General features: G+C 49.2%; 1 protein-coding gene across 1 annotated transcript in view; it reads left to right on the plus strand.

Annotated features, from left to right (window-relative positions):
• POLN (DNA polymerase nu) overlaps positions 1-23,045 on the plus strand; it is a 142,448-nt gene that overhangs the window by 24,645 nt on the left and 94,758 nt on the right. The window contains exons 4-6 of the mRNA XM_068974993.1: positions 6,615-6,805; positions 11,102-11,214; positions 22,025-22,182. Of these exons, the coding sequence (XP_068831094.1) occupies positions 6,615-6,805; positions 11,102-11,214; positions 22,025-22,182 (462 nt within the window). The remainder of the gene's footprint in view (positions 1-6,614; positions 6,806-11,101; positions 11,215-22,024; positions 22,183-23,045) is intronic.

The following is a 23,045-nucleotide window of genomic DNA, read 5'->3' on the forward strand; positions in this document are numbered from 1 at the left end:
CAGAGGGAGTGCGAGGGGCGGAGTGGCGGCCAGCTGGGGGTATTGATGTCATGTCCAACATTCTCCTCGGTGTTCCCCTTGCGATATGGTTCTGGTGATGTTGACAAGTGAGTTCCCCAGCCATTGTTCCCTAAGTCACGGGGACTAGGTGGCAGATAGAATATCAGAAGCGTTCTTATGGTTGAGTGTTTCCCTGGCCCCTCCAAGACAGCAGAGCTGCCTCCCTGGCTGGGGTGGCTGAGCAAGCTGGCAAAACTCAAGCAAGGATATGAGAAAAAGTAGCAAGTGGGAGTCCGGCCCACCACGTCGCCTTCTCCTCGTCTGTTGGTGGTGCTTGTCTGACCACGTGTCTCAGGTCCTCCGCTGGCTTACACGTGTGTTGCTCCTCCCTTGCGACCTGCGGGCTTTGGGGAGGTAAGAGCTTTGGTCTGGACAAATGTACCCGGTGAGGTACCCTTTGCAGTTTGACAGCAGCGGGGGCTAGTGGTACTCTGCTGGGGCCCGTCCACTGCAGCCAGGGCTAGTTTTGGGGGGATGCCTCCTTCTAGGTTGGGGTATTTTTTTTGGTCAGTATCTTTTTAAAAAATGTTTATTAAAATGTTATTTATTTGGCTGTGCCAAGTCTTACCGGTGGCCCACAGGATCTCTGGTCTGTGTTGCGGTGTGTGAGAGCTCCTAGCTGCAGCGTGTGGGGTCTAGTTCCCTGACTGGGGACTGAACCCGGGCCCCCGGCACTGCGAGCACACAGCCCTGGTCACCAGGGTTCCTTTGTGGAGGGGCTGCCCCTTCTGCTGGGTTTTAGTGGGAGCTTCCAGTGTCTTCTTGGCAGAGTCCTGCGGTGCCTTCTGAACTTGGCCTAGACTGATGACATATCGCAGGGTCTGGCTCACCGCCTCGTCTGGTAGAATGTCGGTAGTAAGGAAAGGCCTTCCCTGGGTCATTTCACATGGGCTAAGCCTCAGATCACTCCTGGGGGCTACGTGGATCCTGAGGAGCACAGTAGGGAGCAGACTGGCCCAGGGTCCCCCTTCAGAGCTTCATATAGGGGTTGCTATAAGGTCATGATTTGGAGTCGAGATGTGACAGAACCCAGCCATCCCGAGAAAGCCTTGGAGTTGGAGATAGTAATGCGCTAATTGCTGTCTTTCAGTCCGCACCCCAGGCTCCCGTTCCTGCTGAACCCGTTGTTGTGAAATCTGAGCCTTCGTTGGAGAAACTTTGCCTCCCCTTTCTGCCAGAAGATTGGGACCTTAGCAGTATTCTGATCCGAGTCTTGCTTTATCTCACTGCTTACGTATTTGTCTCCAGTATATTGTGATGGAGCTCCCTTTTTCAGGCTTAGTTCCCTCAGTTCTTTGGCTAACTCTTCTCTTTAAAAACGTAGGCCATTCTGAAGACCCTGCAGAAGCACTGTTCAAGTATATTGGGTAGCCTCCAGGGGGTCAGGCCCCTCTGTTCAAAAGCAAAAGGGCATTGAGAGCCTGGATGTAGCGGATACAGAAGAATGCGTCTTTGGAGCCCAGAACAGAGAAATACTGAGCACTCCCTGGCACTTGGGTGAGGAGGTGTGTGGGTTTGGTACTACTGGTTAAATAGGGATGACTGTCTAGTCACTGCCCTTAAGTCTTTCACAAAGCAATGCTCCCTGTTAGGCCTCTGGACGGTGGGTATCAGGGTATTGCAAGGAGATTGGCAGGGCCTAATGAGTCCCTGTGTTAGGAACTTGGTGAGCAGCTGTTTTACCACCCTCAGGGGCTTAGGCTTTAAAGGATATTGTCTCTTCCTGGTATCTTTCCCCAGGCTTTAATCTTGTTTCCATCAGGGCTTACCCTTCCTGGCACTGAAGTATCCCATACCACAGAGTTCTCCTGTTCCTTAATTTCCTGGGGAATATTTTGATGACCAGCAGGCAGGTCATCTGGGGCTACCAAGAGATGCATTCTGTTTGAATTCTCTGTCTTCTGGGACTTCATTCTGCCCTAAAAATAGACTGATTCCTAGTTTATTTAGTGAGTCTCTTCCAAGGAGGGGGCGGGACATTCCTGCCTACACGAAGAGGAATGAGTAACAACAGGCCGGACTGACTCCAAGGGCAAGGGGAGGCCTGAGCCGCTTCACCTGTGGCCGCCCGCCAGCTCCCGTCACAGCGTAGCCACAGCTGGAGCTCGGCCAGCTGGCCAAGTCAGCGCGGAGCAACCAGCTCCAGCGTCTGCCAGACATTCCGTGCTCCTACATGCCGCATCCTGGATGACCCAAGGCTCCACTGGAGTAATGAGGATGGGTCGAATAGGATCCTGAGACAGCCTGGCACCCAGTCCCCACCAGCAAGTGTATGTGAATCTCTAGAGCATCCAGGAGACTCCGATTCACCGGGAACTGGGGCCAGCAGGGGTGGCCCTGTGGGCTTTCCACAGGAGGGCGCCCAGGACGTTCCCTTTTCCAGGGCGCCCTTCCGGTGCTGGGGAAGCGCAGACGCTGACTCCTGCCCAGGTGATCCCTGGGCTGCTGCTCCGGCCTCCACAGCTGGCTAGGGTCGTCTCGACGTGGTAGGTGGATCGAGGCAGCTAGGAGCTGTGTCTTCTTTATTAGTCTCCCGTCCTTGTGGGCTTCCTCTGCCACGTCCCAATTGGTACAGACCTTGAAGGCCTCCTCTGCCAAGGTTGACAATGGGGTTTGGGGCCCAGCCTCAAGCTTTTGTAACTTCCTCCTGATATCGGGAGCACGCTGAGTGATAAAACGCACGGCCAGTAGTGACCTCCCTTCTGCAGACTCAGGGTCGGTATTGGTGTACTTCCTGAATGCCTCTCACCCGGCTCAGGAAGGTTGCTAAGTTTTTACCTTTTTCCTGTGTGGCCTCTCGGGCTTTATCGTGATTTGCAGGCTTCACCATACACCCTTCATTCCTTCTAATGAGCGAGCAGCATGATGTCTCGTCCTGGCCTGGCCCCCATGACCCTCCCAGTCTCCACGGGAGTCCTGTTCTGGGACTGCAGCACTGGTGGCCACGAGGCTGTCTGCGTGGTCCCTGACCTTTCTTAGTATGCACTCCTCGTCTGGGGTGCAACAGTGGGCCAGAATAACTGTGATTTCTGCCAGGTCGGGGAGAATGTCAACCCCAGCATGGCAAATTCATCTCTAAACTCATCAGGGTTCTCTGAGAACCTGCCAAACCTCTCCTTACAGATTCCTACGTCTCCCATCAGAAGGAGACATACACTCTAGTAATTCTCCTTTCTGTCAGCTACTTCCTGGAGGGGGTAGAAGCCTTATGGTGTGAAAATGGGGCTAATTTTGAATCTGATCATAGCCCCACTGGGGACAGCACTGGGGCTCTGGTTTCAGGGTCCCTGGGTCAAAGGGGTAAGGCAGAGGCTACGGGCTGAAGGTGACACTGAAGGGAAAGGAGTGGGGGCATGAGAAAGGACCCTCATGCCAGCGACGAGTTGGCAGTTGAAAGAGGGGATCTGGGAGAAAGTCTGTCTCCCAATCTTTTGGGGGCAAAACAGAAACAGAGGCTGAGCACATGGCAGGGATCCCTACAACCATGGTCTGGATACAGTTTCACAAAGCTCTGCATGTGAGGGGCCTCTCCCCTTTGGGGGCACTCCTTACAGTATTTTTGTCCCATTGTAAAATGGTGTTAAAGTTAAGGGGTCCATTCTGTGGCTTCTTCTCCTGATCAGCCAAGGCATATTGCCACCAGCTGTGTTGCAAAAGAAGACGATTTTTAAACCATCCAATTTCAACTGTCCCCAGTCTCTAAGAACGTAACCCAGAGAAGAATCTTTGGGGGGCATTTCCCATGTTTACATATAAATCTGACGGTTAATGCCTAGAGATCCTGAGGCTGGATAAAGTCCTTGAGACCTGTCATAAGAAAACCAGAGGTGAGATGACAGAGGAGATCTCAGAACTCTGTTCTCCATGATTGAAAACACAGAACAGAGAAATATTGAGAGGTTGTGTGACGTTCACCCCAGCCGATGCCTTGGGGGTAGAGGTGTGGATGAAAGACGGAAGGAGAAAGAGCTAGGAGAGAAAGCCTGCTGTTCCAGCCCGCCCCTCTGTGGGTGTCTGTTCAGGCAGTTCCCGTCGGCCCTGCTCTTCCACAAGGGCCAGTGGAGGCAGGCACGCTGCCCACCACTCATCGGGGCAATCGTGCCAGTGGGTCTCAAACCGCAGCTGGGACTTTAACCCAGGAGAAAGAAGCTGAGAAGTCTGTGATGACCAGGCTTCCAGCCACTGCATGATATGAGGCTTGAACCTCTATCACTGTCAGAAATCTCCTCTCAAGGAAACCTCACTGGACTAGGGTCTTCATGGCAGGAGGCCAGCCTCTCCCACCTCTTGTCACCTGTCAAGGCAAACCAGGGCCAGCCTGCGGGGGCATGGCCTCACTGGCTGAGAGGGGTCAGGCTGTATTTGCCTGATGTTTGCCTTCTCAGAAGGGTGTGACAGAGCATGGCAGAGGACAGAGGAAGAAGTAGAGAGTGAGAGAGACCAGAAGAGGGAAAGGGGAGGGGAGCTGCGTGAGCACAGTGAGGCCCCAGGGGCAGTGAAGGCGGATGTGCCGAGCACTGTGACCCTGAGCAGAGGGACAGGAAAGAGGGAAGGCCCATGGGTCCCAGCAGAGTCGCCAAAATCATGCTCCCAACCCGGGCGCTTGGACTCTTAACCGATAGAAATGATAGGAGGCCAGATGGGAATTTCAGGCAAGGCTTTGCTGGGGCTTGTGCCGCAGTACAAGAGAGCAAAAACCAGAAACAGTTTCCTTGCCTGCTCCCTGCGAGGGCCTTCTTGGGTCCGAACGGTGGAGCAACGGTGGGCGGTGGGTTTGTGGGCTGGGCGGGAGGCGTAGCTTCGGGGCCTGTCCACCCCCTTGCTGGCTGTGTTCAGGATCGTGTACAGTGCCCTGCTTCTGCTCCAGAACACCAGAAATGGCAGTTTGTTTGTGGCATCTCCGTCTCCACTTGCCGACGCCCGCAGTTATTTTAGGCGCTTATAGTTGCAGTCCCAGCCTTTCTGGCACCAGGGACCAGTTTCACAGAAGACAGTTTTTCCATGGACTGGGGCAGGGTTCTGGTTTCAGGATGATTCAAGTGCATTACATTTATTGTGTGTGTTTCTCCCTATTATTATTGTTACATTGTGATACACAGTGACATAATTATACAACTCAGCGTGATGCAGAATGAGACCATCAGACAGTAGATTTTCCTAGGAGCACACAGCCCAGATCCCTCACGCACTGTCCACAGTACACTCCGCGCCCCTGTGAGCGTCTGATGCCACCGCTGGTCTGACAGGAGGTGGGGCTCAGGTGGCGGGAGCAGTGGGGAGCAGCTGCAAACACATGGAAGCTTCGCTCGCCTGCCTGTCGCTCACTTACTGCCGTGCGGCCCCGTCCCTTACAGGCCATGGGCCGGTACTAGCGTGTGGCCCGGGGGTTGGGGACCCCTGACCTATAGTCTCTTCGTTTCCTATTGCTCAAGGAGACATTTGTCCAGGTGCAGGCGCGCTGGTACATGCCCAAGTCCCAGCCTAGCTCAGATCTGCCATCTTGAAAGCAGTATTGAACTTTCTGATTCATGAACAAGGGGTGTCTTTTCATCGATTTAAAAGTTCAATTTCTTTTAGCAGTGTTTGGTAATTTTCAGGGTAGTATATAGATCTTGCTTTACTTTTCATTTTTGAAAGACATTTTTATGGGATAAAGAATTGTAAGTTAACAGTTTTTTTCTTTCAATAGTTGAAAATGCTGTGCGACTGTCCTCTAACTCGCTTTCTCATAAGAAATCTGCCTTCCCCCTTATCTTCGTTTCTGTCTAGACAAAGTGTCCTGCTCCCCCTTCCCTGGCTTCTTTTAAGGTTTTCTCTATATCACTGGTTGCAAGCAATTTGATTATGGGACTTGCTGTAGTCTTCTTGTACTTGGGGTTTATTGATCTTTTTGATTCTGCAACTTAGCTTGAGAGAATTGACATTGAGTTTTATTGCCGTTAAGCATGGTGTGTGTCTCTTTTCTGTAGGTCTTCTCGGATTTCTTTCGTCAGTATTTTATAGTTTTTAGTACACGGATCCTATGCACGATATATTGATTTCTAAGTATTTAATTTTGGGGACTAGTTATTATAAATGGTAATTACTTTTTTAAAACGTTTACTTTTACATGTCCATTGTTAGTGTATGGAAATATAACTGATTTTTGTGTTTTGATCTTGTATCCTGCAACCTTGCTTAGCTCACATATCCCTTCCAGGAGATGTTTTATTTTATAGATTCCTGTGGGTTTTCTACACAAATATTTGTTATCTATAAACAGCAATGGTACAGTTTTTCCTTTCTAATTTATGTCTTTTATTTCTTTTTCCTGCCGTATTGCATTAGCTAAGACTTCCATTATGATGTTGAATAAGGAGGAGACCAGATTTAGAGAGTGAGATGTTTTGGGTTTTGGCCTTAATTGTCATTAAAGGAGGTGTTCACTTACTGATTTCAATGTTAAGCCTTTTCTTTCTGCTTAATTAATAAAATATAAAACATGACCAATCTTTCTTGAACAAATGCGTGATTCATGCTTGATCTTGTAACTTCATTTTATTGTGTATTCACAGGCTCTGGTTTCCTCTGTTAAAGGCATTGTGATGTTACTGAGGAGCCATCCAGAGGAAGGCGGCAGTCCTCTGACCGCCCCAGGCTCCGACAGTGTTCCGGAGGACACGCCCAGTGATCAGTGTATCTACATAAAAACTGAGCACTCCCCTATCTGGGGCCAAGAGCAAGAGGCACATCATCAATTTGCCAAGTAAGAAATCTTCTCTAATCACCTTAAATCCGATTCACCCGCTTCATCCTAATTAAGAGTTTCCCAAGCTCCAGTTTCAGTTATTTAAAGTTTCAGAAGTTTTGTAGAGCACATGAAATGACAGAAACCACTACAAACACTGGCCCTCGCCCCCACAAAGAGCTCTGAAATGGAGGGACCATCCGCAGGAGCCTGCTCCAGGATTCGAGCCAACACTGCAATGAGAAGTCGGCAAGAAGAGTGGCATGTTAAGGAGCAGAAACCCACCGTCGCTGCTGGGGCCCTGGCTGAGCTCCTCAAGAGACTCGCTCACTCACTCACGGCACTGGAAAGCGGTCTCTGCCTTCAAGCAGTAGATGGTCCTCAAGGCTACCAACCTATCACTAATTACAAAGTTTCACATTGTGAAAATAGACAAGAGACGTCTCACTTGTATCTGCCTTCTCAGAGTCTCAGAGTCTCAGAACAGGCAGGGATGCCCTGGTGCCCCTTCGCAGCCCCGAAAAGTCCCCTCATGGGCTGGAGTCTGTGCCCCTCCTCACCGTCTCTTTCCCATATTGCCAGCCTGACTCACTTCTGGTTTCGGTGGGGGCACCCCCTGCCTGGGCACCTTGCTGTCTGAGCCCAGGTCAGCTGGGCGCCCTGAGAGAGCTCCCTGAAGCCACTTCCCTGGAGAGGCACCCGAGGAGGCTCCGGGTAGGAAGGTGGGGACCTGGTCCTGGCCGGCCCTGCCTGAGTTGGGCTCACCGGGCTCTGGGTGAGCTTTAGGCAGCTGTTGTGTGGGCTCCGCCTGCCGATAGTGGCGCTCTAGGCCCGGAGCGCCTGAGGCGCTGGTCCAGCCTGTATTCCTCACACCGCACCCCCACAGGCATTTCCTCTACAGGGGCCACTGCTACGCAGGGCACCCGACAGCAAAAACTACTGGGCAGTCTGAGGAACGGGACTTCTCACTCACAAGCCCTGGCACGCCCAGGGCCGCACAGAGGGGTTATAGGGAAAGAAAGAGAAAGGGCATGCGTAGACCTGGGGCTATGCATTTTTAGAGTTTGAAGGTGGGGTGTCTAGGGTTTCCAGGAGTCACTCTATACTGGCTAATTTAAAGCATCAGAGCAGGAATTAGGGCACAGGAAGGTTGAGAAGCTGTGTCACTCACGAAGTCAGTTATCTGTTTACCCAGGGCTTTCTGGAAAGACCTGACGGCTTAGCTGGTAAAGACTCTGCCTGCAGCACAGGAGACCTGGTTCCCATCCCTGGATCAGGAAGATCCCCTGGAGAAGGGAATGGCGAACACTCCAGTATTCTTGCCTGGACAATCTCATGGACAGAGGAGCCTGGCGGGCTACAGTCCATGGGGTCACAGAGAGCCAGACACGGCTGAGCGACTGACGCTCACCCACTCGCTCTGGAAGGAGCTTCACCTGGCTCCTTCTCTGTTTGTTTTGCCCTGCAGCTGAGTAGCACAGCTGGTAACATGTCTATTCAGGATGGACATCTTTTGAAATGGACGCCTCAGCAATAAAAGCTTAATGTCAGGCATGTACACCACAGTGAGAATCAGACATTTGACAACACAGCACTCTGCTCCCAAGAACCCATAACCTTTTTATATAGCTTTTTTTGAAAGAACAATCGGGCAGTCTGTTTCTATGGCAGACCTCTGTGAGAGCAGGGCCCTAATGTTTGGACTTCCTTTTCTGAATTCTGGATTTTATATCCTGTTCCACATTCCCGGACCCAACTGAGTGACTTCACTTTCACTCTTCACTTTCATGCATTGGAGAAGGAAATGGCAACCCACTCCAGTGTTCTTGCCTTGAGAATCCCAGGGACAGGGGAGCTTTGTGGGTCGCACAGAGTCTGACACGACTGAAGCGACTTAGCAGCAGCAGCCACATTCTCCACTTGAACATCTGACAGTCACTTAAGCTCCGATCCTCCCTCTGCTTTTTGTTTTGCAGATGTGGCCAAATTGACTTAGAAAACACACTGTGTTGTAGCCAGCTTGTCTCAGAAGATGCTCTCTTTTTGTTGTGTGTCCTGTCTTAAGCTAGAAATCGCAGCTAGGTTGTGCCTTTTAGTGGGAGAGATTATAGTTGTTAGCTGGCTTCATGGAGAACTTCCGAGTTTCCAGCTACAAGAGCACCAAAGTGGGAGGGAACTCCAGGAGCCCCAGCCGCTTCTCCCTCACACGCCCTCCAGGCCCAGCAGCCCAGGCCTGACGCTCAGCTGTCAGCAGTGGCCCTCTTCAAGGGAAGCCCAAGTGAAAGCACACGAGAAAGTGCAAAAAGCCTAAAAACGCCTGCTTGCAGAGTAAGCAGAGCTAACTGGACTCCAGCTTTCCTCCTTCCTCAGCCTCATCCAGAGACCCTCGCTGATGTAGTAACAAGCAGTTACCATCAGTTCAGCTCAGTTCAGTCGCTCAGTCGTGTCCGACTCTTTGCGACCCCATCAGTCACAGCACGCCAGGCCTCCCTGTCCATCACCAACTCCTGGAGTTTACTCAAACTCACGTCCATCAAGTCGGTGATGCCATCCAGCCATCTCATCCTCTGTCGTCCCCTTCTCCTCCTGCTCCGAATTCCTCCCAGCATCAGGGTCAATGAGTCAACTCTTTGCATGAGGTGGCCAAAGTATTGGAGTTTCAGCTTCAGCATCAGTCCTTCCAATGAACACCCAGGACTGGTCTCCTTTAGGATGCACTGGTTGGATTTCCTTGCAGTCCAAGGGACTCACAAGTCTTCTCCAACACCACCTTGGGCCCTGGCAGCAGCAAGATCGGGTCTCAGACCTCAGCGTGGCCACGTCTCAGTTGTGGAAAGCTGGGGAAATTGTCTCGCCCTTCCAGGCCTCAGTTTCCTTATCTCTAAAATGGGCGTGTGCTCTGTTGTGTCCGACTCTGCGACGCCATGGGCTGTAGCCCTCCCCGCTTCTCTGTTCATGGACTTTTCCAGGCGAGAATACCAGAGCAGATAGCCATTCCTACAGCATAATGGGTCTAGTGCCTGCCTAGCTGGGTGTGACGCAGCTTCAGTGCAGCAGTCCCTGTGAGTGCTTAGTGAGGCATGCGCACGTGGTAAGGACTCGATAAACGTCAGCTGTCATGAGTCCCATAATCAGGAGCTCATGACTGAGTGGGGGCAAGGTAAGTTACCGTGTCACGGACGTGGTCCTGGCTGTAGCAGATGTGTGGCCAGGAGGACTGAAGCAGGGGGCCTGGAGTGTGAGGGCGTGGCGCAGTCTGGTGATGGAGGAAGGAGATTCCAGAGCGGGCAGAGCGCAGGCTGCTGGCGGGGGCGGTGCTGGGAGCACAGGCTGGGACTGGCAGGGAGGAGTCCCGGGTGCGCCAGCTCTGCTCAGGGGTTGGGGGGTTAGTCTGCAGGCAGTTGTGCCTCATCCAGGAACTGGCTCTGAAGAGTCGTGTGAACTTGACTTCTTTGTGTCTCGGCTTCCTCATCCGTAAAATACAGATAATAAGTAACACCTACCTCTGTCAACTGAAAAATAACGCAAGAGGGTGCAAATAAGTTTATTTGGGGTCCTAAGAATTGCAATTCAAGAGAGATTCAGGTGACCCCGAAAGAGTGTTCTGGGGAAGAGAGTCAGGGCTTTATGAAAACAAAAAGCCGTAAGGTTGTTAAAAGTTGCCTGGCGAGGACTCTCCTGGTAGCCCAGTGGTTAGGAGCCTGCCTGCCTGTGCAGGGACACCGGTTCGATCCGTGGTCCGGGAAGATCCCACATGCTTCGCAGCAGCTAAGCCCGTGTGCCCCAGCTGCTGAACCCTAGCTCTGAGGCCCACGCGCCCAGTCTGTGCTCTGCAACAAGAGGGGCCAGTGCCTCACGGCGAAGACCCGGCAAAACCGAAAATAAAGAAAATTTCTTTAAAGTTGGCTGGCAACTGTGACGGCCTCTGATACAACCCAGAAAACGTTTGTCCTCAAGGAATCACGAATTGTTTCAGGGTAGAGGTCCGAAAGATAGACAGGGGGTCTCGGGTTCCAGCAGACATTCTGGATATTGTCACCAGGTCGAAAGGTCAGATTCCATCCAGGCTGCGTCGCCCCTGAGTCCCACTTGCTCAGGGGCCTCCAGGCTCCGTTCTGGGGACTGAGCAAGACCAACCCATTTCGATTTTCTTTGCGCCCCTCAGGATTTGAGCTCATCTGTGGCAAGCTTGCAGAAGAAGGCTGCCGGTAACACTGCGCAGGTGACAGCTGCTGGTGGAGCAGCTTTGGTATTTTTCCAAGATGGGAAGTTTAAACCAGTCTGTCTACCAGTGAGCGTCTTTTCATTTTCCAGGAATGTGCTGCTCGAAGTACTGAAATGTAAACGCCCCGTTATTTGCTTTAACGCAAAGGATTTTGTGAGGACAGCGCTGCAGCTGATCGGTGATGATGGCAGTTGGAAGTGTGGTATGTCTTAGATTTATCATCTCCCACAGATGTAACTGTCCCACAGCAACTCCTCCTGGGGATGGGAGCGCGGTGAGGACTGCCGTGTTGCACAACTCAGAGGCTGGGGGGAGTCACCGCTGCTCGGCAAACCCATGCAGCCAGCCGCACGCCCTGAGCGCCAAGAGGCACTTTCCCTCTGTTTTACATTATTAGAGTTTTTTCAAGTATATATTACTTGTGTGTTTAAAATAGGGAAGAAGTAACCTGCAGCTTGGTAGGTGGATTTATTGTCACCACAAACAGCTGTAAACTCTCTAAGAATTAAACTAAAGCCAGAGGGATCAACACCAAAGCAGTATAAAGCACACTTTCATCTTTTATTTAACATTAGAAATAAGAATTTTAGAAACCTTTTTTTTTTCTTTGCTAGATGGACAGATATGTAATAAAGCAAATATAGAAAGAATGTTCATTGTAGAGTCTGGGTAGCGGATGCATGAGTATTCACCGTGCAGCTCTTTTCAGACTGTCTGAATGTTTGAAAATATTTATAGTAAGATGGCACTAGTGGTAAAGAACCCATCTGCCAACGCAGGAGACGCAAGAGATGCAGGTTTGATCCCTGGATTGGGAAGATCCCCTGGAGGAGGGAATGGGAACCCACTCCAGTATTCTTGCCTAGGAAATCCCATGGACAGAGGAGCCTGGTAGGCTACAATCATCCATGGGGTCACAAAGAGTCGGAAGCAACTTAGCATGCACGCAAGGCATTAGAAAAAAAAGTTTTTATTGTACAAAATTCCCAACACAATAAAAAGTACCTGTGATACAGCAAGCGATATTTGGTCTTTATCTCTGGTTTGTGGCTCTCAGCTCCCAAAACCCAAGCCATGTCCAGGGTGCTGAGTGTCCCCCATGTGCTAATGAGCACTGGGGGCTGGAGGCAGCATGGCTTCAGGGCGGGTGGTCAGCAGAAAGAGGAGGCTCCACTGAGGACTGGAGCTTCCAGTCCCACCCGCCACCTCCAGGAAGGGGAGATGGGCTGGAGAGCAGTGACTTAGCCACACCGAGGTGATGACGCCTCCATAAAATGCCCTCCTGGTGGGATTCCAGGTGGGCAGCCCAGGCGCTGGGGTGGGGAGGCGGCACAGCTGGAGGGGGTGTGGAGGTTCTGTACCCCCGCCCCGTGCCCTGCCCTGTGCACTCTTCCGCCTGGCTGTTCCTGGGTTGCAGGCTTTATAATAAAGAGATGTGAGTCGACAGGGTGCTTGCAGCAAAGGCTGGGCCCTGAGGAGGGCGCGTGGGAGCCTCCCCTGGCTTACAGCCCTGTGGCGGGAGGCGCAGCAGGCCGGGGCGGGGGGCGGGTGCCTGTGGCGGGGCCCTCCGTGGAGCTGAGGCTTGAGCTGCAGGGTCAACTCGCTGCTGGGAGTTGGGGGCGCACGGCTGCGTCTGCAGAGAACGGCAGGCATGTGCGGGACACAGCAGCACCGCTTCGCCCAGTCTGAACGGTTTCCAGCTCTGTCCAGTCTTCTTTCCCCACAAGCTCCAAACCTCTGTCCCCTGGGTTATTTGGTAGCACAGCCCAAGCATCACGTTCAGTTCAGTTCAGTTCAGTCACTCAGTCGAGTCCGACGCTTTACGACCCCACAAATCGCAACACACCAGGCCTCCCTGTCCATCACCATCTCCTGGAGTTCTCTCAGACTCACGTCCATCGAGTCCGTGATGCCATCCAGCCATCTCATCCTCTGTCGTCCCCTTCTCCTCCTGCCCCCAATCTCTCCCAGCATCAGAGCCTTTTCCAGTGAGTCAACTCTTGGCATGAGGTGGCCAAAGTACTGGAGTTTCAGCTTTAGCATCATTCCTTCCACAGAAATCCCAGGGCTGATCTCCTTCAGAATGGACTGGTTGAATCTCCTTGCAGTCCAAGGGACTCTCAAGAGTCTTCTCCAACACCACAGTTCAAAAGCATCAATTCTTCGGCCCCCAGCCTTCTTCACAGTCCACGTCTCACATCCATACATGACCACTGGAAAAACCATAGCCTCGACTAGACGGACCTTAGTCTTTGCTTTTGAATATGCTATCTGGGTTGGTCATAACTTTTCTTCCAAGGAGTAAGCGTCTTTTAATTTCATGGCTGCAGTCACCATCTGCAGGGATTTTGAAGCCCCCCAAAAATAAAGTCTGACACTGTTTCCACTGTTTCCCCATCTATTTCCCGTGAAGTGATGGACCAGATGCCATGATCTTCGTTTTCTGAATGTTGAGCTTTAAGCCAACTTTTTCACTCTCCTCTTTCACTTTCCTCAAGAGGCTTTTTAGTTCCTCTTCACTTTCTGCCATAAGGGTGGTGTCATCTGCATACCTGAGGTTATTGATATTTCTCCCGGCAATCTTGATTCCAGCTTGTGTTTCTTCCAGTCCAGCGTTTCTCATGATGTACTCTGCATAGAAGTTAAATAAGCAGGGTGACAATATACAGCCTTGACGTACTCCTTTCCCTATTTGGAACCAGTCTGTTGTTCCATGTCCAGTTCTAACTGTTGCTTCCTGACCTGCATACAGATTTCTCAAGAGGCAGGTCAGGTGGTCTGGTATTCTCATCTCTCTCAGAATTTTCCACAGTTTATGGTGATCCACACAGTCAAAGGCTTTGGCATAGTCAATAAAGCAGAAATAAATGCTTTTCTGGAACTCTCTTGCTTTTTCGATGATCCAGCAGATGTTGGCAATTTGATCTCTGGTTCCTCTGCCTTTTCTAAAACCAGCTTGAACATCAGGAAGTTCACGGTTCACATATTGCTGAAGCCTGACTTGAAGAATTTTGAGCATTACTTTACTAGCATGTGAGATGAGTGCAATTGTGCGGTAGTTTGAGCATTCCTTGGCATTGCCTTTCTTTGGGATTGGAATGAAAACTGACTTTTACCAGTCCTGTGGCCACTGAGTTTTCCAAATTTGCTGGCATATTGAGTGTGGCACTTTCATAGCATCATCTTTCAGGATTTGAAACAGCTCAACTGGAATTCCATCACCTCCACTAGCTTTGTTTGTAGTGATGCTTTCTAAGGCCCCCTTGACTTCACATTCCAGGATGTCTGGCTCTAGATGAGTGATCACACCATCGTGATTATCTGGGTCATGAAGATCTTTTTTGTAGAGTTCTTCTGTGTATTCTTGCCACCTCTTCTTAATATCTTCTGCTTCTGTTAGGTCCAGACCATTTCTGTCCTTTATCGAGCCCATCTTTGCATGAAATGTTCCCTTGGTATCTCTAATTTCCTTGAAGAGATCTCTAGTCTTTCCCATTCTGTTCTTTTCCTCTATTTCTTTGCATTGATCTCTGAAGAAGGCTTTCTTATCTCTTCTTGCTGTTCTTTGGAACTCTGCATTCAGATGCTTATATCTTTCCTTGTCTCCTTTGCTTTTCGCCTCTCTTCTTTTCACAGCTATTTGTAAGGCCTCCCCAGACAGCCATTTTGCTTTTTTGCATTTCTTTTCCATGGGGATGGTCTTGATCCCTGTCTCCTGTACAATGTCATGAACCTCATTCCATAGTTCATCAGGCACTCTATCTATCAGATCTAGGCCTTTAAATCTATTTCTCACTTCCACTGTATAATCATAAGGGATTTGATTTAGGTCATACCTGAATGGTCTAGCAGTTTTCTCTACTTTTTTCAATTCAAGTCTGAATTTGGTAATCAGAAGTTCATGATCTGAGCCACAGTCAGCTCCCGGTCTTGTTTTTGTTGACTGTGTAGAGCTTCTCCATCTTTGGCTGCAAAGAATATAATCAGTCTGATTTCAGTGTTGACCATCTGTTGATGTCGATGTGTAGAGTCTTCTCGTGTGTTGTTGGAAGAGGGTGTTTGCTATGACCAGTGCATTTTCTTGGCAAAACTCTATTAGTCTTTGCCCTGCTTCATTCCGCATTCCAAGGCCAAATTTGCCTGTTACTCCAGGTGTTTCTTGACTTCCTACTTTTGCATTCCAGTCCCCTATAATGAAAAGGGCATCTCTTTTGGGTGTTAGTTCTAAAAGGTCTTGTAGGTCTTCATAAAACTGTTCAACTTCAGCTTCTTCAGCATTACTGGTTGGGGCATAGACTTGGGTTACCGTGATATTGAATGGTTTGCCTTGGAGAACAGAGATCATTCTGTCGTTTTTGAGATTGCATCCAAGTACTGCATTTCGGACTCTCTTGTTGACCATGATGGCTACTCCATTTCTTCTGAGGGATTCCTGCCTGCAGTAGTAGATGTACTGGTCATCTGAGTTAAATTCACCCATTCCAGTCCATTTTAGTTCACTGATTCCTAGAATGTCAACATTCACCCTTGCCATCTCCTGTTTGACCACTTCCAATTTGCCTTGATTCATGGACCTGACATTCCAGGTTCCTATGCAATATTGTTCTTTACAGCATTGGACCTTGCTTCTTTCACTGGTCACATCCACAGCTGGGTATTGTTTTTGCTTTGGCTCCATCCCTTCATTCTTTCTGGAGTTATTTCTCCACTGATCTCCAGGAGCATATCGGGCACCTACTGACCTGGGGAGTTCCTCTTTCAGTATCCTATCATTTTGCCTTTTCATACTGTTCATGGGGTTCTCAAGGCAAGAATACTGAAGTGGTTTGCCATTCCCTTCTCCAGTGGACCACATTCTGTCAGCATTGCGTTACCTATCTGTAATATTTCAATCAGATGAGTAAAAGATGAGGATTTCATTTTCCAGATGACACTGGCATCTGGCCCTAAAACAGCCGTAATCTTTTCGTACCATTAGCTACCCAGTCAGCGTTTGTGCTCGCCCAGTGGTCTCTAAGTAGCTTTGCGTGCTGTGTTTCTGCAGTTTGGTTGAATCGGGATCCGCACAGGCCTCAGGGCGGCCCCGCACCCGGGCTGGTGTGATGCGCCTCTCCACAGCTCAGGGCGGCCCCGCACCTGGGCTGGGTGTGGTGCGTGTCTCCAGTTTTCTTGTGTCTTCTCTCCCTCTGTGTCTTTTCTTGCCGTCATTTTGTCGTTGTTGGCAGACCAGGGTTTCCCCGTGGGATTTCTCTTTCTTGTCTTTTAACATGTTCTCTCTCTTCTGTTTCTTCTGTACTGAGACCCAGGGGCCTGATCCGCTTCAGGCTAGAGTTTGGGAGTGCAAGCCTGCTTCATAGTCTCGATCCTAGCTCTGAGCGGTATCGTGTCCTTCTGTCAGGAAACACATGAGACCTGGTTGTAATGCTTGGTTGTTTACCTTTTTTGTGGTATTTGAATTGTTTCTGTGGTTTCATAGGTTGAATCTTCTCTATCTTTCATACTTGTCACGTTAGAATCCATTTTCAATCTCTTCATTTTTCAGTTTTAAAGAATTTCCTTTTTTTATCTTGTTTTTAAAGAGACTTAAGGCATTATCTATTGCACTTATTTACTTTTGTATATTGCCAGTTTCTTGTTGACTATGAGGAATAGCCCTCATAGTCAACAAAAGAGTCTGAAATGCAGTACCTGGGTACAATCTCAAAAATGACAGAATGATCTCGATTCGTTTCCAAGGCAAACCATTTAATATCACAGTAATCCAAGTCTGTGCCCCAGCCACTAATGCCGAAGATGCTGAAGTTGAACAGGTCTATGATGACCTACAAGACCTTCTACAACTAACACCCCCAAAACATATCCTTTTCATCATAGGGGAGTGGAATGCAAAAGTAGGAAATCAAGAGATACCTGGAGCAACAGGCAGGTTTCGCTTTGGAGGACAGAATGAAGGAGGACTAACAGTTTTGCCAAGAGAACACACGGGTCACAGCAAACACCCTCCTCCAACAACACAAGAGACAGCTCTACACACAGACATCACCAGACGGTCAATACCAAAATCAGATTGATTATATTCTTTGCAGTCAAAGATGGAGAAGCTCTATGGGCAGCAAAAACAAGACTGGGAGCTGACATGGCTCAGATCATGAACTCCTTACTGCCAGATTCAGGCTTATATTGGAGAAAGGAAGTACCACGAGACCACTCAAGTGCGACCCAAATCAAATCCCTCAGGATTATACAGTGGGGGTGACAGATAGATTCAAGGGACTAGATCTGACAGAGCGTCTGAAGAACCATGGATGGAGGTTTGTGACATTGTACAGGAGGCAGTGAACAAAACCATCCCCAAGAAAAAGAAACGCAACAAGGCTAAATGGTTGTCTGAGGAGGCCTTACAAACAGCTGAGAAAAGAAGAGGAAGGCAAAGGAGGAAAGGAAAGATATATCCATCTGAATGCAGAGTTCCAAAGAACAGCAAGGAGAGATAAGAAAGCCTTCCTCAGCGATCAGTGCAAAGAAATAGAGGAAAACAATAGAATGGGAAATACTAGAGATCTCTTCAAGAAAATTAGAGATACCAAGGAAACATTTCATGCAAAGATGGGCTCGATAAAGGACAGAAATAGTCTGGACCTAACAGAAGCCGAAGATATTAAGAAGAGGTGGCAAGAATACACAGAAGAACTATTGAAAAAACATCTTCATGACCCAGATAACCACGCTGGTGCGATCACTCACCTAGAACCAAACATCCTGGAATGTGAAGTCAGGTGGGCCTTAGAAAGCGTCAGAACAAACAAAGCTAGTGGAGGTGATGGAATTCCAGTTGAGGTATTGCAAATCCTAAAAGATGATGCTGTGAAAGTGCTGCACTCAATATGCCAGCAAATCTCTAAAATTCAGCAGTGGCCACAAGACTGGAAAAGATCAGTTTTCATTTCAATCCCAAAGAAGGGCAATGCCAAAGAATGTTCAGACTACTGCACAATTGCATTCATCTCACACACTAGCAAAGTAATGGTCAAAATTCTCCAAGCAAGGTTTCAACAGTACGTGAACCCAGAACTTCCAGATGTTTGAAATGAATTTAGAAAAGGCAGGGGAGCCAGAGATCAAATTGCCAACATCTGTTGGATCATAGAAAAAGCAAGAAAGTTCCAGAAAAACATCTACTTCTGCTCTATTGACTATGCCAAAGCCTTTGACTGTGTGGATCACAACAAACTGTGGACATTCTGAAAGAGATGGGAATACCAGACCACCTTCCTTACCGGCCTCCTGAGAAACCTGTGTGCAGGTCAAGAAGCAACAGAACTGGACATGGAACAGCAGACTGGTTCCAGATTGGGAAAGGAGTACGTCAAGGCTGTATATTGTCACCCTGCTTGTTTAACCTGTATGCAGGGTACATCATCTGAAATGCTGGACTGGATGAAGCTCAGGTTGGAGTCAAGATTTCTGGAAGAAATATCAATAACCTCAGATATGCAGATGACACCACCCTTATGGCAGAAAGCAAAGAGGAACTAAAGATGAAGTTTCTTGATGAAGTTGAAAGAGGAGAGTGAAAATTCTGGCTTAAAACTCAACATTTAAAAAGCGAAGATCGTGGCATCCGGTCCCATCACTTCATGGGAAAGAGATGGGGAAACAGTGAAACTATTTTGGGGAGGCTCCAAAATCCGTGCAGATGGTGAGTGCAGCTATGAAATTAAAAGACGCTTGCTCCTTGGAAGAAAAGCTATGACCAACCTGGACAGCACATTAAAAACCAGAGACATACATTACTTTTCTGACAAAGGTCCATCTCGTCAAAGGTCTGGTTTTTCCAGTAGTCATGTGTGGATGTGAGAGTTAGACCATAAAGAAAGCTGAGTGCCAAAGAATTGATGCTTTTGAACTGTGGTGTTGGAGAAGACTCTTGAGAGTCCCTTGGACAGTAAAATCAAACCAGTCAATCCTGAAGGAAATCAGTCCTGAATATTCATTGGAAGGACTGATGCTGAAGCTGAAGCTCCAGTCCTTTGGCCACCTGATGTGAAGAACGGACTCCTTGAAAAAGACCCTGATGATCGGAAAGATTGAAGGCGGGAGGAGAAGGAAACGACAGAGGATGAGATGGTTGGATGGCATCACCAACTCAATGGACATGAGTTTGAGCAAGTTCCAGGAGTTGGTGATGGACAGGGAAGCCTGGCATGCTGCAGTCCATGGGGTTGCAAAGAGTCAGACACAGCTGAGGGACTGAACTGAACTGATTGCCAGTTTAGTTTTTATTTCAGAAATGGTTTTTTGGTTTTACTTTGCTTTCCTGAATTCTTTTGTCTATTCATCAAGTTTTTCTTTTACTAAGTCACCTAATCTCTTACGTATTTCTAACTGAGCTCTTCATTCTCATGCTAAGTCACTTCAGTCGTGTCTGACTCTCTGGACTGTAGCCCTCCAGGCTCCTCTGTCCATAGGGTTCTCCAGGCAAGAATATTGAAGTGGAATGCCATGCCCACCTCCAGGGGATCTTCTCGACCAAGGGATCAAACCTGTGTCTAGCAGGCGGGTTCTTTACCACCATAACTTCTACCATTCTCTTAATTTTTCTTAGCTCATTCACAGTCTGCTTTGTTGGAACTCCCTTTCCAATACCTGATGTTCTCCCTGGTGTGGGCCCGGTCCTGGTAGCCTCAGTTTATTAGTTATGAGTTTGTAGGGAACAGTCCCCAGACCATTCCAGTGCTGTCAGACCTTTCCCAGGGGTTTTCAAAAGTATTTGTTGATAAGAACCCTTAATTTTGGAATACTAGAGCTTTGAAGGGCAAACAGAATGAAATCGTGTGGCTGGGTCAGTGTTGGCAGACACGGTTATATAAAGTCCTGACAGCTGATGGGTGGCAGGCAATCGGAGTGCTGGCTGATTTCCTGTCCCCCAGAGTTCCAAATCTGTCAACACAGGTGACTTCCCAGCTATCAAAAAAATAGCGACGATACTGGCTGCTTGGGTAAATATAAATCTCTTAGACTACTGTGATTTAAATATGCCAGAAAACATAATACTTAGTGTGATGTGATCTAAGACTACAGTTTTATTTAAAGACCAGCTCTGTGTCTTTGTGAAGCACACTTCAAAATGTTGTAGTAACTTCAGAGAGCGGTCACTCAGGATTGCTGGACTTGTCTCTTGATTTATCAGTGCCCCCATCCTTTTATTACTCCCACTCCAGGTCCAAAGTACTCTGGTACTAAAATATATTAAGAAATATCACTTGTTTTTCTTTTAAGAAGCACCTTCAGGACTTCTCTGGTGGTCTACTGGTTAAGACTCCAAGCTTCCAACACAGGGGCGTGGGTTTGATAAGTGGTCAGGGAACTAAAACCCCACATGCGGCACAGCACGGCCAAAAAAACAAAATAAAAATTTAAAAAGTGCATTCATGTGTGTCCCACGGCTACTTCCAGTAATCTTTTCTCCCAGTTTTCAGACAAGAAGACTACCAGGTGAGGGGTGATGTGGCCTCTCAGGCTCAAAGCGGCCTTGCACCGAATTTCTTTGCGCACATCACGTGCAGCACAGCAGCTGTTTTGCAGGGTTCCTCCCAGCAGGGCCCTGCACAGATCACCCCATGCCTCCTCTTCCTTTCTCGAGACTCGGGAAGCTGAGACCCCAGTGTCAGGTCAGGGAGGCTGCCCCGCAGGTGGGTGGAGGAGGGGAGACTTGGGAGGAGTGAAAAGGGGGAGACGCGTGGTTGAAAAGAGAGGTGCACGGGAAAGAGAGAGGCTCCAGGGCAGGGAGGAAAGTGAGGTGAGGTGGCACAGGCGGGCTGAGGCTTCCGGCTGCCGTCTGGTCAGCACCACTGAGAGTTAGTTTGGGATGGATTCCCCATGGAGACTGGCTGTGTGGGACCTGGCTGGTGGAGACTGCTCTTACCAAAGGCTCAGCATTCTTCAGGAGTGACAGCGTCACTTGTTGCTTAGCTCTGTGATAGGAGGGGATGGTAGGACTGTAATTGCTAATGCGAACCTTGTTGGTGTTGTCCAGTTGCTCAGTTGTGTCTGACTCTTTGTAGCCCCATGGACTGCAGCACAGGAAGCCAGGCTTCCCTGTTCTTCACCATCTCCTGGAGCTGGCTCAAACTCCTGTCCATCGAGTCAGTGATGCCATCCAACCAACTCACCCTCTGCTCTCCCCTTCTCCTCCTGCCTTCAATCTTCCCAGCATCAGAGTCTTTTCCAATGAATTGACTTTTTGCATCAGGTGGCCAAAATATTGGAGCTTCAGCATCAGTCCTTCCAATAAATATTCAGGCTTGATTTATTTTAGGTTGACTGGTTTGATCTTCTTGCTGTCCAAGGGTTGCTAAAGAGTATTCTCCAACACCACAGTTCAAAAGCATCAATTCTTCGGTGCTCAGCCTTTTTTAAGGTCCAACTCTCACATCCATACATGACTACCGGAAAACTATAGCTTTGACTATGTGGACCTTTGCAGGCAAATTTATATCTCTGCTTTTTAATGCACTGTCTAGGTTTGTCATAGCTTTTCTTTCAAGGAGCAAGCATCTTTTTAAGAATTTCCCTGGCTGCAGTCACTATCTGCAGTGATTTTGGAGCCCAAGAAAATAAAATCCCTCTCTGTTTCCATTGTTTCCCCATCTATTTCCCATAAATTGATGGGACTGGATTCCATAATCTTCACTTTTGAACGTTGAGTTTTAAGCCAACTTTTTCGCTCTCCTCTTTCACTTTCATCAAGAGGCTCTTTAGCTCCTCTTCGCTGTCTGCCGTATGGGTGGTGTCATCTGCATATCTGAGGTTATTGGTATTTCTCCCAGCAATCCTGAATCCAGCTTGTGCTTCATCCAGCCTGCATGTGCTCTGCATATAAGTTAAATAAGCAGGGTGACAGTATGCAGCCTTGTCATACTCCTTTCCCAATTCTGAGTCAGCCCATTGTTCCATGGCAGGGGAAAGTACTTGTTTTTCCTAGCATGACTGACTGACCTTTCTCTCTGCAGTTGCTGACTTTGTAGGGCTAGATCCCAGAACTGCTGCGTGGCTGATGGATCCTGCTGATGCCGCACCCTCTTTTGAAGATTTAGTGGCGAAGTACCTGGGAAACCCCACCACACTTACAGTCAACAGCGCGGATGGAAATTCCTCAAGAAAGACTGTGGTGAGCTGTTTTAAGAGACGGTTTATGGACCTTAATACAACCCTAATTTTCCTCTAAGAACTTTTTCTGCTTCATGGAAAGCCCAGTAGTGAGAAGAACATTGCCGACATCCACTTTTACTTGTTTGGCAGAAATGCCTTCTGGTAGAGGATACTGAATAAGGATGGATGACTTCTCTCCCTTTGTGAAGCTGTCCCTGGGAGATGCCATTCACGGCCTGATTCTCCTAAATGTGTCCTTGGTGTCAGAGGGTCACCTGCTCTGTGAGCGGACAGCTGCTTGTTGAAATCCTTTGTTCTGGAGGCTTGGCCCCTGTGGTGAAGGCCTGGGGCGGCCGGTCCTCGGTCCCCGTGGGGAGAGTCAGAGAGGCTGCCCAGGTCTGTCTCTCCAGGCCCCTCTCTCTTGTTGGGAACCATTGTCTGCAGAAGCAAGGGTGCGTGCAGCCCTGGAACCCTGCCCGGAGCCCGGGGCGAGGGACACCTGATGTGCTGCACCACAGGGCCAGGAGGCAGCCAAGCCGGAGCAGCGCCCGCGCCCTCAGCCGCTCTGTCCGGGCTCCCCGGCTCTCAGTTAACAAGCACAGTTCAAAGCACGGCTGGAAGGCCAAGCAGGAGGCTACGCGAGCCTGCCCTGCACGCCAGGCTGAGCTCAGGACTGCCGTGTGGGGCATTTGATCCTACAGACCCGCTTGGCGGGGTGGAGTCGGGGATCTGTGTCGGGTAGAGGCTTGGGTGGAGTCGGGGATCTGTGTCGGGTAGAGGCTTGGGTGGAGTCGGGGATCTGTGTTGGGTAGAGGCTTGGGGTTGGAAACAGAGACCCTCGCTCTCCCTGAGCCTAAACGGATTTGTCCGAGGAGCTTGGGG

Source organism: Capricornis sumatraensis, chromosome 7, assembly GCF_032405125.1.
Source record: "Capricornis sumatraensis isolate serow.1 chromosome 7, serow.2, whole genome shotgun sequence".
Taxonomy (NCBI): Eukaryota; Metazoa; Chordata; class Mammalia; order Artiodactyla; family Bovidae; genus Capricornis; species Capricornis sumatraensis.